Source organism: Euprymna scolopes, chromosome 3 (genome assembly GCF_053919585.1).
Source record: "Euprymna scolopes isolate OS-2025 chromosome 3, ASM5391958v1, whole genome shotgun sequence".
NCBI classification, from domain to species: Eukaryota; Metazoa; Mollusca; class Cephalopoda; order Sepiida; family Sepiolidae; genus Euprymna; species Euprymna scolopes.
In genome coordinates this window covers 83,590,127-83,606,102 of record NC_136484.1, presented here as the reverse complement: position 1 = coordinate 83,606,102, position 15,976 = coordinate 83,590,127, and the positions used below count along the sequence as shown (strand labels likewise).

At 39.2% G+C, this 15,976-nt stretch overlaps 1 protein-coding gene across 1 annotated transcript; it reads right to left on the bottom strand.

Moving 5' to 3' along the window:
* Positions 1-3,945: 3,945 nt before the first annotated feature.
* On the bottom strand, positions 3,946-5,952 carry LOC145261595 (uncharacterized). Its single transcript, XM_080119781.1, has one exon. It carries the CDS (start codon positions 5,950-5,952, stop codon positions 3,946-3,948), a length of 2,007 nt encoding a protein of 668 aa, XP_079975907.1.
* Positions 5,953-15,976: the final 10,024 nt, after the last annotated feature.

The window sequence follows — 15,976 nt, the reverse complement described above, 5'->3', positions numbered from 1 at the left end:
CCAAGAAGCTGTATTTTGGTATAATATGGCATCGAAGGTTGGTGAAGATGAAACGTCAGTGCCACATGGATCTGTTTTTACATACAAATGGCAACATCTGCTGGCTGTCACAGAGAGAATGGAACAAGCACAAGCAAGAATCACAGTTGGTGAAGAGGTATGGGTGAAATCACCCAATTCTCATACAACCCGTTGGGGTAGAGGTACTATAACTGAAGTGCTCTCCAAGAACAAAGTGGCATTAAATGGAATGCCATGTCACATCTTAGACATACAGAAAGTTTCCTAGTCAGCAGAGGAGGAGGTTGTTGAAGTTCTGCAAGAAGAATCAATATGACAGTTGCACTTTGAACAAAGACATCCAGCATGGATAGTAGACTATGAGACCAATTATTGATCTTAAAGATCAAGGGGATGTGTGATTAAAAATTAGCACAAACCTGTTTGTGTGCAGTCTGTGGAGTTAGTTATTTGTTCAAATATTTTGCTAAACAAAATATGTGCAATGGTTTTGATTGCTGGCACTATGATTAAAAATTAGGACAAACCTGTGTGTGCAGTGCCGTGTAGAGAAGAAGAAAAAAATGGCCACCTTTCTCTTTATATGCAAATGAGATGCTTCCAATTGAATATGAAAAGCTTGCTTTTTCAGAAATGGGATTATTATTGATTTGGATGTCAGAAGAGCAAGTTTTGAGAGTAGAGCGTCGAGATTTGGAGTTAAGTTTTGAGAACAGAATGTTGAGATTCGGAGTAGTGTGGTTTTAGCAACAATGTGTTAGTTAACATTTGTTAAAACCACAGACACAATACACAAAAAAACATTCAAATTTTTCCTTTCTTACAATACAGTAAATCTTTCAAATCATGTTTCAGTTCTTATTATACCCAAGATATTTAATGATTGTAGTTTACTTAGTTCTATGGACTCTTATATTCTCTAGGACACATTTATTTCATTATATTTGTCCACAATTTCACCGATATGGTCAACAGAATGGACTGAATGGCAAGGTATACCTAAACTAAGTTTTATTTAAGATTCTCTTAGGGACACATCATCTAGCCCCCCCCCTCCCCACATTTTTTTTTGTTATGAACACCTCATAAAATTTAGGTAAAAACTAAGCGAAATTGCATTTTCAGCTAGATTTAATAAAGGAACTTATTTTTTCAGAGGGTTGATTTTGGTCCAGAAATAAGAAATCTGTGTGCCAAAGCAGACCAGTAAAAAGGATAACTGTGGTGATTTTCCTGAAACAACTTTTGGAGTTTTTTAATAACATAGGATGAAACTTTCATGAAATCAAAATATATCCATTGCCACTATTTAAACCTCAAAATTTGGTATTTTTCAAAAAATTTCTTGGTTTAAGTAAAATAATTGCGATATTTGCAACAAACTAGTAAAACAAAAACACAGAAAGCTTTGCTAAAAACATAGATCAGAATGTCAAGTGAGAGCTTGCAGACCAGTAAATCTGCTCTTATTTCAGGGTTTCCCAATGTAATGGGAGGTAGGGGGTGTGATAATCCTTATGGTAAGTAACCGATACTTGCTAGATATCGGTTATTACCATAGTGAGGTTGTAGGATGGACGGAGATTGAAGAGAGAGAGAAAACGAACGAGGAATATCGTGCTCGGTGGATATCAGACTGACCACTACCCCGGATGTCGCCAGGGGCCGTAACTCCTGTGACACCTGCGGTGGTCTCCCTTTATTTGGTAAAGACATTACAATGCTCTTTTTTTTTTTTTTTTTTTTTTTTTTTTTTTAAAGTTTATTTTATTATTATTATTATTTTTTATATTCATCAAGGAGTTTGTTCATGCGTGGTGTGACTGGAGTGTTTGCGTTGCTGGGTTGGAGGGAAGCATCTGTCAACCTAAGGGAAAGAAAATGATAATTATGCATTATTATGTACAGGGGTATTTGTAGCATTTAGCAATCAAATCTTTTGGGTGGCCGTCTTGTGCGGCCTGAGCGTCTGAGGTTTGAAGAGTGTTGTCCCTGGTTTTCTTTAGATTTTGGTGATGCTGTCACATGCATGTGTCCCTCATCTTCAGATGAAGAGTATTCAGGTGGGTCATGTGTGAGGTTTCTTAGTGGCAGGGATTTTTTTGAAGAAGCTGGCATTTCTTGTAATTTGGTTGTCCTTGTGTGTGGCAGTAATCATGGATCCCTTTTTTTTTGTTATGGTTAATGGGTTAGGTTGATAGGGGGTGTGTGCCTTTGAAGTGTGGTCGCTTTTTACAACGACGGTGTCACCCACACTCAGATTATTGGGCTTTACGTATACTTTTCTGTCAGCATATTTCTTTATTGTTTTCTTGGCTTGAGTGTCACGTACCCTAATGCTATGGTCTCCAGCTATAGGTGCAACTAGGTGTGGCAGGCGGTTTTTTATGGTCCGGCCAAATAGAATTGAGGCTGGGGAAACACCGGTGGTGCAGTGCGGTGTCGTTCGGTAATCTAACAGGAATTTGAATAGCTCCTGCTTCCAGCTTTGGCCTTTGATTAAGGCGGCTTTGATGAATTTTTTTACGGTGCGCATGAAGCGTTCTGTTTCAGCATTGGCCTGGGGCCATAGAGGTGTTATCTTCCTGTGTCTGAAACCGGTGACGGAGGCGTAGGTTTTGAAATCATGGCTGTTGAATGGTGGGCCATTGTCTGTTTTGAGGGATACTGGTACCCCGAATTCGGCAAATATCTTGTCTAAACGGGGTATGACCGAGTTTGTTGAGATAGAGTCCAGGATATCGACAACAACGTAGCGTGAGTACTCGTCTGTGACAACAAGAAGATATTTCCCATTCTGGAGATGTCCAAAGTCAGCACTAACCTCTGTCCATGGGGCTGCTGGTAGTGGGGACATTTTCTGTGGCGCCCTTGCCGTTTTGTGAGTGCTGATCTGACAGGTGTGACAGTTCCTGATGTTTTCTTCTACTAAAGGCTGCATGTTTTTAAACCAGACTTTTTCCCAGAGGAGGGCCGTGGATTTCACGACGCCTTGATGGCCGGCATGGGCTATTTTGGCAGCTCTGTTTTGTAGGGTCTCAGGTAGCACTATCCGGCGCCCTTTCAGAATGATACTGTCCTCATGTGCTAGTGATAGTTCATCACGGTTGGCATGTAGGGTGAGAAACGTGGCTTTGTTTATGCCGTCATTGGCACCTTGCCATTTGTTGGTGAGGATGGCTTGAATGACTGCAGTGAGCGTCTTGTCTTTCGCAGTTTCTATTGCAACTTCATCAATTGTCATTGCTTTGGGGGTCGACGTTGAGAGAATATAGTTTATATACTTCTCCGCTATTTTCTGCTCCCTGTTGCTTGGTGGTAGATGTACTGGATGGCGGCTGAGATAGTCGGCTGGGTTGTCATGACCTGGTCGGTATGTGACAGTCATATTGTATGGCTGTGTTCTCAAAACCCAGCGTTCAATGCACGCAGATAGTTGGGAGCAGGTGTTATTAAAGATCGATGTTAAGGGCTTATGATCTGTGTGAACCGTGAATGGGGCCCCAAAGATATATATGTGAAAGTGTTCACATGCCCACGTGATGGCGAGGGCCTCCCGATCTGTTTGAGAGTATCTTTGCTCAACTGTGGATAGTGCTCGGCTTGCAAATTGTACTATCCGCCCGTCTTGTGATAGTACAGCAGATATGCCTACAACACTGGCATCGGTATATATCTCAGTATGTTTGTTAGGGTCGAAGTAGGCAAGTGAGCATGCTTTACTCAAAGCCTCCTTGAGGTTTTTTAAACATTCAGTGTGGTGCTCAGTCCAGGACCACTGAGTGTTTTTTTTTGTTAGCTGACACAGTTCATGAGTCAGGGTTGCGTAGTCTGGAATGAATTGTGCACCGCAAAAGTTGGTCATCCCCAACAAACTTCTGACTTCTGATGCGTTTTGGGGGTCTGGTAATTCGAGGATTGTTTTTATTTTACGGTTACTTGGGCTGATGCCTTCATTACCGAATGTGTGTCCGAGGAATTCCAATGACCTCTTGTTGTATTCACATTCAGTGTTAGGCCTTTTTCGCGTAGTCGTTGAAATACTTTCTGGAGATTTCCGTCGTGGTCTTGCTGGTCCAATCCAAAGCAAAGAATGTCATCACTGATGTTGATGGCTCCCTCAATCCCTGCGAGTGCCTGGCTAATCTCTTCCTGAAATATTTCGCTGGCGGAGTTGACACCGAAAAATAGTCTTTTGTATCTATATAGGCCCAGGTGTGTTGCGAACGTGGTAATGTATCGGGATTCTTCAGCTAGTTCCAACTGGTTGTAGCCCTGATTGAGGTCTAACTTGCTAAAGACACTGGCTCCCGATAGAATGGCCTTCAGCTCATCAAGTGTGGGGGTAGGGTGACGTTCCCTTTTGATAGCTTTGTTTGCCGCTCTCATATCAATGCAAACTCTGATTTTACTTTGGTCTTTCTTAGGTACCACCATAATAGGGGATACCCACGGGGTTGGTCCTTCCGCTTTTTCAATCACCCCCAGTTTCTCGTCTTTCTGTATTAGCTCTTCTATGTCCTTCCTTACATGAAAGGGGACTCTGCGGTATCTCTGAGCGATGGGTGGTATATTTTCATCTATGTGCAGATGAACTTTTTTCTCTTTAAGTTTACCTAAGCCATTGAATAGGTCTGCATAGTCCTCCAAAAGTTTAAGAGTTGTCTGCGGGATTTGTGTGTCAGAGTTGCTGATGTGGTTAACTGGGAGCTTTTTTGCTGATAAAAGTTTAAGCTTTTCACATGTTTCCCAGCCAATGATAGGTTTTTCTGGGCTTTTTATTACATGTATGTTAGCTTGGCAGGAGATGCCCCCAAACTCTAGGAGGGTCCTAAATTGGCCTAGAACTGGAGTAGTTTGCTTGACCCCAAATCCAGATATCACAGTTTTTATCGGTCGGAGACATGGTGTCGGTTTTAAACACTTGAAATCTGCTTCAGACAAAATGTTGATAGTGGCTCCTGAATCGGCTAACACATTGAACGTTTGGTGGCTATTGCCAAAAGATATATCAAAACAGGGAAGGTTTTTCATCTTACCTGTATGAAACACATATTCTGTGTCACTGCCGCTGGTTGAGTCCTGCTGGTTGTCCTCGATGCAGTTCACCGGTCGGCGGCTGGTTTGGACTTGTGGACGTGGAGGACGATTTGTTCTACGTTGTCTGTCCTCGTCGTTCATTTTTCTAAAACAGACAGAGGCGAAGTGCCCCCATCTCCGGCAATAAGTGCATTGGCTTTGGAATGCTGGGCAAGACGTTGGTCCTCGTTCATGTGGATATTTTCCGTTGCAATTCCTGCACTGAATTTGCCGGGGACGGTCACGTGTCTGTCGCTGTCCGTACGTGACTTTGTTTACTACTACAGTAGTAGTTTGTATTGTCGTGTCCTCTAAGCGCATTTGTTGTAGGTGCGCTGTTATTGTTTCCGTCGTCCTGGCATAATTTATCAAGTCGTGTAGTGACATGTTAGAATTTATTAAACCCTTTTGCCGGACTTTTTCTGATGAACAGCCTGTTATCAGTTGAGACTTTATCTCAGCGTTTGCGTCTGCAAAGTGACATGTAGCTGCTGCTTCTTTCAATTTCCGGTAGAAGTCCTCTACATTCGGCGTGGTTTGTTTGATGTTACGGAATACAAATCGGTTGTATTCCGTGTTATTTTGGGGGTTGAAATGAGCCTGTACAGCCGAGACGAGTTTGTCGAAGTGGGTTTCGTTTTTTCCTGGTGTGGTCTGTTCGGCTGGTAATTCGTCAATGAGGTCGTTCATCGCCTCACCAACAAACGTTAGCAAAATTGCTTTTTGTCTTTTATCGCTCTCTATGTCGTGGGCGATAAAATAGTTCCTCAATCTGCTAATGTATTTCGTCCATCTTGCTGCTTTGGGTTCTGACTCGCAGTCGAATTCCGGGTAGTGAGGTAGGGCAGCCATGTTTGTTTTGCAACACGTGTGACTGTTTGTTGTTGTTTTTTTTTTTCGTGTTTTCTTATGTCTATTTTTGTAAATTACTCTATCCTCGTCGCCAATGTGATAATCCTTATGGTAAGTAACCGATACTTGCTAGATATCGGTTATTACCATAGTGAGGTTGTAGGATGGACGGAGATTGAAGAGAGAGAGAAAACGAACGAGGAATATCGTGCTCAGTGGATATCAGACTGACCACTACCCCGGATGTCGCCAGGGGCCGTAACTCCTGTGACACCTGCGGTGGTCTCCCTTTATTTGGTAAAGACATTACAGGGGGTCCCCCACCACAGCCGGAAAATTTTGTCTAACTTTTAAAAGACTCTTAACAAATTTAAAACAATTCCTCTTGGAAAAATAGCTCTTGGTCTAAATAGTTCAAAAACATTGCTTTACCCCCTCCCTACAGGGTTATGGATCTCAAATGGGTGTTAAAAAAATGTGTCTTCCCCACACGGTCAGAACCCAAGTGGAAAACCCTGTATTTACAGAAATTTTGGCTTTGTTATCTTAAATGTCAGGAGAATTTTAACAGTTCAACAGCTTACGTATGCATCACTGTGAAATATGCAAACCAATATGTACAAAAATCATCAGAAGTAAATAGTCTAAATTCTTTCAACATCTATCAAAGTATTAATAGTTCTGATTGTTGTTCTTTTTCTCATCTATGATGAAATATGTTATTCCATTTGATGACGCACTTTGTGTTGCGATCGTCATGATTACCTTGTTCAAAAGAATCCATTCCTTATCATCTGTACCAGACCAATGAAATTGAACTGATGGCCCATGTGGATGCAGGAATTTGCCTCAATCATTTATAGCCTCAATCAATGCCAACCACTAAAACTTGTTAAAGATGCAATGATGTAGTCGTTGCATTTGAGAGACTCTAGTATCTCATTCTGTGGTGCTGGCCAGGAAGGAATAATCAAAGATTGTTGTGCCAATACTTAACTGTTTTCCCTGGATTGTGTATTGTGATGTTGAAACGATGTGATAACAACTTCTAGTGCCAGGGATGGTTTACCAAGCTAGTACCGGAGATACAAGATTCATGTTCTTTGTAAATGGTTCCCTTGATTGAATTTTGTAGTATTCCTCAACTGTTTGGAATATTAAAATTTGGTTATAGGCATTTGAAAACTGGCTTGCAGTATCTTACACAATTTCATCACAAGGGGATTTCTTGTGACTAGTTACAAAGAATATCCAGGTTGCATCAATGCCAAAATCAGATTTGTGGTGGCAAAGATTGAGAAATGCCTTGTAACTTATATATTGACCTGCTCAGCCATCACTGAAGTATTTGATTCAGTTCTTTTAATCTATCGCACTTCTTGATCCATACAATGACAATTCTCTGCAATTCATGGAAAAAAGGAGTGTCATGGTCAAGATCATCAGATGCACAAAGAAATGTGTTGAAGTTTTCCATCTGTTTGAAATATATCACTATGGGATGCATGGTGCACTGGTCTTTATTCCCGTGATATCCTTGAATTTCATCTTGCACCACGTAATGGTAATTTTCTGCAAAGTCCAGAAGAATGATGCACTCTTCCTCAGTGATCTCATCTTTTCTTTGTGTGAAGAATTGAGCTTGACTCTTTGCTACGTAAGAGTGGGTGGTAAAGTTATCTATGCTATGTGTGACTGTAGGATTGTCCTGTTTACATCTGTCACTGGCTGTAAGACATCTCCTCATTGATTTAGAGTTCAATGAATTTGTCACGAATGTACTTTTTTCCAGAGTAGTATATCTAGGACAGTTTTGACAGTGACGCACCATTAAAGATTTGTTGCGTCACATACTACCATAGCTATCAAGCCCTTGTAGATGATGTTGAACGTAGGGATTTGAGTGGCTTCATTTTCAGTATTCGCATCTTCAGATTCTTCAGCTTTCTTTTTCAACTGTGTTTTAACAGCAGAATTAAACAATCAAGTAACAGTTTTATTTTTTGATGATAAGTGCAAATACATACAGAATGGGAACCTGACGATGACACAGTGACCCATCATTTTTGGCAGAACTCACAAAACTTAGAAAATCCTATTTTATGGTCCAGATATTTCTGCTTGTAGGCTGCATAAAGGGAAGATTGCACATGAATTTTGTTGTCAATGCTCACATATCTTTTCCTCCATGCATCATTCTTGAATATTCGTCATCATCATAGAATGCTTGAACAGACTCAATACCTTCTTGGAATAAACCTCTTCTTTTTTGTTAGGTAATGAAAGAATATTGCGGCTATGTTTAAGTGCTTATGCTCCACAGATCATGTATGCAGATAGATTGAAGTAATGGAGAAATTAAACATGGTCAAACTCTCATTCAATTTTGTGCACTTTTCCTCCTTATCTAGCTCAATGTTGCAATCATCACTTTCTTCAGTGAAAGTGTCTTCTGTATCCTTTGCAACTATGGTACAATGACGGCACAACTTCCATCCAAGTTTTACATTGTATCCATAACTGTTCAACATCTGTCATCTTTAAATTGGTCTAAAAAAGCAATGAACCCAAGTCAAAACTTAGTTGCTGGTATTTTATGCTTAATACAGCGGTATGTGGCAAGTGACAAAATGTTCCAGATTTTTGCAATTATTTTCTCATTTTTTCAATATAACTTGTGTGATATAAACTTTTTACCTCCAGCAATACTGAATGATCCTCATTTGATGAATAACTATCGCATTAGGCTACAAGAAATTATCCAATTTAAAACTACTTGCCAAGAATTTTTGACATTTGTGATTTTTTCTGGATTTTCTGAAAAATTATCGAATATGTAAAAAAAAAAAAAAATGCTTGTTCTTAAATCCTAAATTAAAAATCTGGCACATACAGAAGTTGCCTATCCATATAAGGAACATCATCTATGAGTCAGATTTTCAATTTTGACCTTCAAAAGAGTTTTTTTTTTTTTTTTTAACATGGATGTTTTGCCAAAAAGTGCCCAAAATTGAACACTCCTGTAACTTGGAATAAAATAATTATTTCATACACAAATAACTAATATACTGCACCTGGTAGATCTGTAATGACAAAATTCCATTGTCAAGTGAGTTTCAAAGAGTTAAAATTCTATTTTTATTCAAGGGGATCACACTAGTCTGTCACAAATATTGTGATTAAACTGAGAATTTTTTTGAAAAATACCAAATTTTGTGGTTTAAATATGCTAGATTAGTGCAAATGCCAAGAAATAGTTTTTGATTTTATGAAAGTTTCATCCTATGTTCTTAAAAAAATCCATAACTTGTTTCAGGAAAATCACCACAGTTATCCTTTCTGTTAACTCTACCCAGTTGTGTCCCTTGAACACTCTTCACAACAGAGAGTTAACTTCCCTACCAGCGACAGTGTAAACGGGACTTTTCGAAAAATATGGCGCGACCTGTACGCACGTGTTGAATAAACCCTCCTCAACCCTACTCCCGTTATCTGTGTTTATTTGCTTCTACATTGGTAGCAGAGCGTATCAAAACTAACAAGCAAAAAAAACATGGCCTCTAAATACATTCCCCTACCAACGTTAAACACGGAAAAATATAATTCCTGGAAGAAAGAAATGCGCATATGGGAACTAGCCACTACTTTAGATGAAAGAAAACGGGCCCCCGTCGTGCTTTTGTCCTTGGAAGGAAAAGCGAGAGAGGCGCTGCTTGAATTGGATATCACTTTACTCAATGCCGAAAACGGAATGGAGATAGTATATCAAAAGTTGGACACCCTCTTTTTAGAAGACGCAAACCAGGCAGCATTTAGGGCGTACGAGGCATTCGAAAGTCATCGAAGAAAGAGCGGCATGGCAATAGATACATTTCTAATTGAATTTGAACGCCACATTGCCAAATTGAAAGAATTCAACATAATTCTTCCCGAGCCGGTCCTAGCGTTCAGAGCTCTCAAAAGCGCCAACCTCACCCCCGAAAACGAACGCTTAATAAAAGCCACCGTTCGAGAACTAACACTCGGAGAAATGTCTAAACAATTAAAAAAAATTCTTAATGACTTTGAAATTCATTCACCGCCGAAAACTCCTCCGGTTGCTATGAAAACCGAATCCGACATTATTTTCACCACTGACGAAACTGAAAACACCTACTACACCAGTAGTCGTGGTCGAGGCCGCCGCCACGGTGATAAAACAGCCAGTCTCACCAGTCGTGGGGCTGGCAGATGGGGTAGGGGTCGCAACCAAAATTCAACCCACTACAACAACAACAACAACAACAACATCAAAAGAAATTCAAACCACAAGGTTGAAAGCGACAGCAGCAGCAGCGGTGTTTGTTTCAAGTGTGGGTGTAAATACCACTGGATTCGCGACTGTCCGTATGATGAAATTGACAAGACCGACAAAGGAGGCCACTTGCTCGTTTCCAACATCGTCCTCATGAACGAGCGTGAAGAATATGGCAGCACCAGCACGTTTTTGGGAGAAATGCTCGGATCCGCTGTCTTGGATAGTGGTGCGTCTGGGACAGTTTGTGGAAGAAAATGGTTCGAGTGTTTTCTAGAAACCCTGCCAGAAAAACAAAAAATAAAAGTTCGAGATGGAAGGAAAAACTACAAATTTGGTGATGGGAACACCATTAAATCTACTCACACAGCAACTTTACCATGTGTCATTGCTGGCATTGAAGTCAGTATTATCACTGACGTGGTGGACGCCGAAATACCGCTTTTACTGAGCAAAAAGTCGATGAAAAGAGCCAGCACAAGCCTCAATTTCGAGAACGACAGTGTCACCATGTTTGGAAAAAAAATTCCACTGCAATGTACTTCTTCAGGGCACTACCACATTCCCATAACAAGACCTACACCAGACCGAGGTAAGTTCAAACATGTTTTGTTTACCAAAGAAATTTCCAACAAAAATAAGCAAGAAAAAATAAAAATCGCCACCAAACTTCATAGACAATTTAGTCACCCTAGCGGTAAAAAGCTATGTGACTTAGTCAGGAGCACCGGAATGAAAGACAAGCAATTCATTAAGATACTTCAGGAAATTCCCAATTCTTGTGAAATTTGCATGAGATACAAAAGGGTTGAACCCAGACCTGTCATGGGGTTTTCACTGGGAACATATTTTAATGAGAGCATTGCCATGGACATAAAAGAAATTAATGGTAACAAAGTATTACACCTTATTGATCATGGTACTAGGTACAGTGTTGCAGCTAAAATTCCGGGTAAAGAGAGCTCCGATATTATTAATACTATTTTCAAAAATTGGATTACTTATTTTGGTACCCCTGGATTTATTCTCACTGACAATGGCAGAGAATTCAACAACCAGGCGTTTAGGGACATGGCACAAAATATGAATATCGTCGTTCGTACCACTGCTGCTGAAAGCCCATGGAGTAATGGGCTAAATGAAAGGCACAATGGGATTTTAGGGGAAATGGTGAAGAAAACCCTAGAAGAAACAAATTGCAGTTTCGAGGTGGCTCTCGCGTGGGCAGTAAGTGCCAAAAATACACTTCAAAGTGTCCATGGACAACCAACTCGTTTTTGGCAGAAATCCCAACCTACCTGGTTTTCTTAATGACAAACTCCCTGCACTAGAAGGTGTCTCTACCAGTGAAATTGTGGCAAATAATCTTAACGCTATGCATGCTGCCAGGAAACACTTCCTAGCGAGTGAATCTTCAGAAAAGCTTAGACGAGCTCTCCGCCACCAAGTTAGAACAGGTATCACCCAATCCTATAAAAATGGAGATGCTGTTCTTTACAAAAGGAACTTGTGTGATAGGTGGCTTGGCCCTGGGACAGTCATAGGGTGTGAAAACAAACAGGTGCTTGTCAAGCATGGAGGCACCTATGTTAGAGTACATCCGTCTCGTTTAACTTTCTACCCCGAAACATACCAGACTCACTATGAGGGCAACAACGAGGAATTGAGCACCCAACAAGAGTCTGAAGGATCCCCAAGAGTGTCAAACTTCGAAGAGAACATTTTAGAAGAAAATTTAGAAATGGCAGACAACACTGAACAACGCCCTACTATGGAGACTCAGGACATAACCAATAAATGCGACACCACCACCAGGAAAGTCAAACTTCCCAAACCTGGACAAATCATAAAGTGCAAGCTTGCCAACGACACAGAATCAGACTGGAAGAAGTTAAATGTCATAAGTAGAGCAGGCAAAGCCACTGGCAGAAATAAACATTTGATGAATGTAGTTATGGAACAGGGTGAAGCATTTTGGTTGGACTTTGAACATGGAGTTTCCGATTGGCAAGCTGATGAGACTGAAGAAAATGAAGAGCACCATGATTCCTGCACTGAGGAAGAAGTAATGATCACCTCTGCTGACGATAGCCTGGAACTAGAGGAAGCTAAACAAAAGGAACTTCAGAGCTGGGATAAAAATAAAGTCTATGTTCAAGTACCGGATCAGGGCCAACCAAAAATCTCCACCAGATGGATTTACACAAGCAAAAATTCCCAAACATTCAAGGCCAGACTTGTCGCCCGAGGTTTTCAGGATAAAGATGCTGAGAATCTAAGAAATGATTCTCCCACATGCTCCAAAGAAGGTTTACGTGTAGCATTAGCTATAATGGCATCCAACCATTGGGTATGTAAATCCATGGATATCAAAACAGCATTTCTGCAAAGCAAGAAGTTGGAAAGACAGGTTTATCTGAATCCTCCCAAAGAAGCTCATGTACCCCAAGGCTATATTTGGAAACTCTCCAAATGTGTATATGGCCTGACCGATGCCTCTAGGTCCTGGTATCTCACACTCAGGGAGGAATTGATGAAGTCAGGAGCTATAGCTTCAAAATATGATCAGGCTATATTTACATGGCATTTCGAAAACAAATTGCAAATTGCTACCCATGTGGATGATTTTTGCTTTGCAGGGTCAGAGATTTTTCATAGAAAAGTTATTGACAAAATCCATCAAATATTTGCAGTTAAATCTGAAGAAACTGCAGAGTTTCAGTACATAGGATTAGACATTAAACAGAATAGGGAAAATATTAAACTTGGACAGAATGAGTACGTAAAGAAATTGAAATATATCCCAGTGGAAAATGGCAGGAATATTAATGACAAAATATCCACAGCGGAAATTTCTGAAATCAGGCAAGTTATCGGCCAACTTAACTGGCTGGCTACCCAGACCAGACCTGATCTCAGCTACGATGTCAGTGCATTAAGCTCCATCCTCAAACAAAGTAATGTGGAATGTATAAAACATGCCAATAGAGTAGTAAAGAAAGCCAAGAAAGAAAAATCCCAGGTAGAAATTCCTGATTTAGGAGATCTCAGTCATCTCAAGATTGTTGCCTACAGTGATGCCTCATTCGCCAACCTGACAGACGGAGGATCTCAAGGTGGTTACATAATCTTTTTAGTTGGCAATAACCACAAATATACACCAATAACCTGGCAGTCCAAACGCATTAGAAGAGTGGTCAAAAGCACACTGGCTGCTGAAACCCTAGCCATAGTTGACATGTCGGAGGCCTGTCTGTTTTATAGGAAACTACTATTAGAAATACTGCAATTGAAGGATGAACCCGAAAATATAAAAATAATCTGCAAAACTGACAATTCCTGTCTCTTTTACTCTGTGCATTCATCCACCCAAATACTAGATAAAAGGCTTCGTATTGAGATGGCTATTTTGAGAGAAATGCTGGAAAGAAAAGAAATAGCAGAGTTCTCTTGGATACCCACCAATGGACAGGTAGCTGATTGCTTAACCAAGAAGGGAGTCCCTTCATTTAAGATACTTGAGTTCGTATCTGAACCCAAAGAAACGGATATTTAAAAATAATTTTTTTTTTTTCTTTCTTTTCTTTCTTTTTCAGTGGTCATCTAGAAGACAAGAAAAAGGGGTAAGTATTGTTAACTCTACCCAGTTGTGTCCCTTGAACACTCTTCACAACAGAGAGTTAACTTCCCTACCGGCGACGGTGTAAACGGGACTTTTCGAAAAATATGGCGCGACCTGTACACACGTGTTGAATAAACCCTCCTCAACCCTACTCCCGTTATCTGTGTTTATTTGCTTCTACACTTTCTATTGGTCTGCTTTGGAGGGCTGACAACCTCTTAAAAAGTGCCACAATGGCACATGAATTAATCAAAACGAGGTCTTTCCTTTCATTTGGTGTATTTCTAACTATGATTTTTAAATTCCTCACCCTTGAAAACATACTGGGGTGAAATTTAGGCCCAAGAGTATTATTTTTACCCCCAAATTTTCTAAAACATCCGGATTCCAAAATAGGCTGTCGTGGCACACAGATTTCTTATTTTTGAACTGAAATCAACCTTCTGAAAAAATAGGTTCCTTTATTAAATATAGCTGCAAATGCAGATTTCACTTTTTACCTAAATTTTATGAGGTGTTCAGAAGAAAAAAAATCTGAAAGGAGTGGTGTCAGGGCTACATGGTATGGGCTGGAATGTCCCTTTTATGATCAATTGATTTTGCATGTACAAAATTATGAGGATAACTTTGAGAAATATACTTGTTTGGTGTCTTATCTTGATGTTTTTGTGATAAAATATTGCTTTGCTTATGTAAAACTGTTAATTTGAACAACACACATCATTCTTGGTGACAGTCATCAGCACTATTTAAGCTTAGATACAACTTTTCTCAAACTTTATCATATTTTCACAGACTTGCATAATTATTTTTTATTTGTGCATTTTGAAGGAATAAACAAGCAACAAAAATATTAATATTTGATCAATTCAAAGATCAGACATGAAAAGTCGTTTGTGTGTGTGTGTGTCTGTGTATGAGAGAGAGAGAGAGAGAGAGAGAGAGAGAGAGAGAGAGAGAGAGAGAGAGAGAGAGAGAGAGAGTCTGACATTAACCTTTGTTGCTGGTAGTAACAGTAATTAATTTCTCTTGTTGGCAAGTGGTAGTAGTAAGTCAGTCTGTGCTTCCTTAGTAATTGCTGTTGTTAACATTAATTAATGACAAGTTTAGTTTAGTCATATTTGGTCAGCTAGATACTGTTTATATTGGAATCATAGACAAGCCATTCTCATTGGTTAAGAATCTGTAACTTCACACCTAGATAAGAAATCATGCTGTGATCTGGTTGAAAACTATGTATTTGTGTGCTCCTATGATGGTCTACTTTTTACTAAAGTGGAGAGGTGAAAAGAGAAAAGAGAACAGAATGGCAAATAAAATGGATAAAGAAAGAGGGTAGCTTATACAACTTTTCTACCAGGTCACATTTGACTGAATTTGATTTTTTTAGTAATATGAACTTCACAAATTATCTTTGGTTCTTTTTCAATTATTTTGATTTCTATTTGATAGTACTTATTAAAATCATTTTAATTCACATAATTGTTTTATGTTTTTAATACTTTGGAGTTTTGTTTTTAAACTTTTAATGAGTTTTTAATTCTATTAACTTATAAATAAATTAATACAATAAAAAAGGTTTAGTTTTCTCTTATATTTTTCATTTCAATAAATATTCGATTAATAGTAAACTGATATATATATTGTTTATTATTAATTGACCATTTATTGAAATGAAAAAATAAAATAAAAACTAAACAATATATATATATATATATATATATATATATATATATATATATATATATATATATATATATGTAGGTATTAAAATAATTATGTCAGCCCTTTTAAAAACTCGGTGCTTATTGTTGAGCACTCTAACTTGAAATAAGTCGGTTACTTCAGCTTACATGTGCAGATCATAAGATCACTCTTACTATCAATGACATTTACACTTTATATAAATGTTAATTTCAACTGTATTTCTCATGGTTAATGTTGGCCGTGTAATTTGCTCCTTGCTAATGGAGATGGCTTTGTGAGTGGATTTGAGTCTCCTGATCAGCTGAAATCGTAACTCCTTGCACTGAAGATTCCCAAAAGGATGAAACAATAGTGTCTGTATGTATCAAAATAATTACAGTAATAATTATATATAAATAGTG

Coding starts and splice junctions, on each gene's coding strand:
- LOC145261595 (XM_080119781.1), bottom strand. CDS start 5,952: ATGGCTGCCCTACCTCACTACCCGGAATTCGACTGCGAGTCAGAACCC.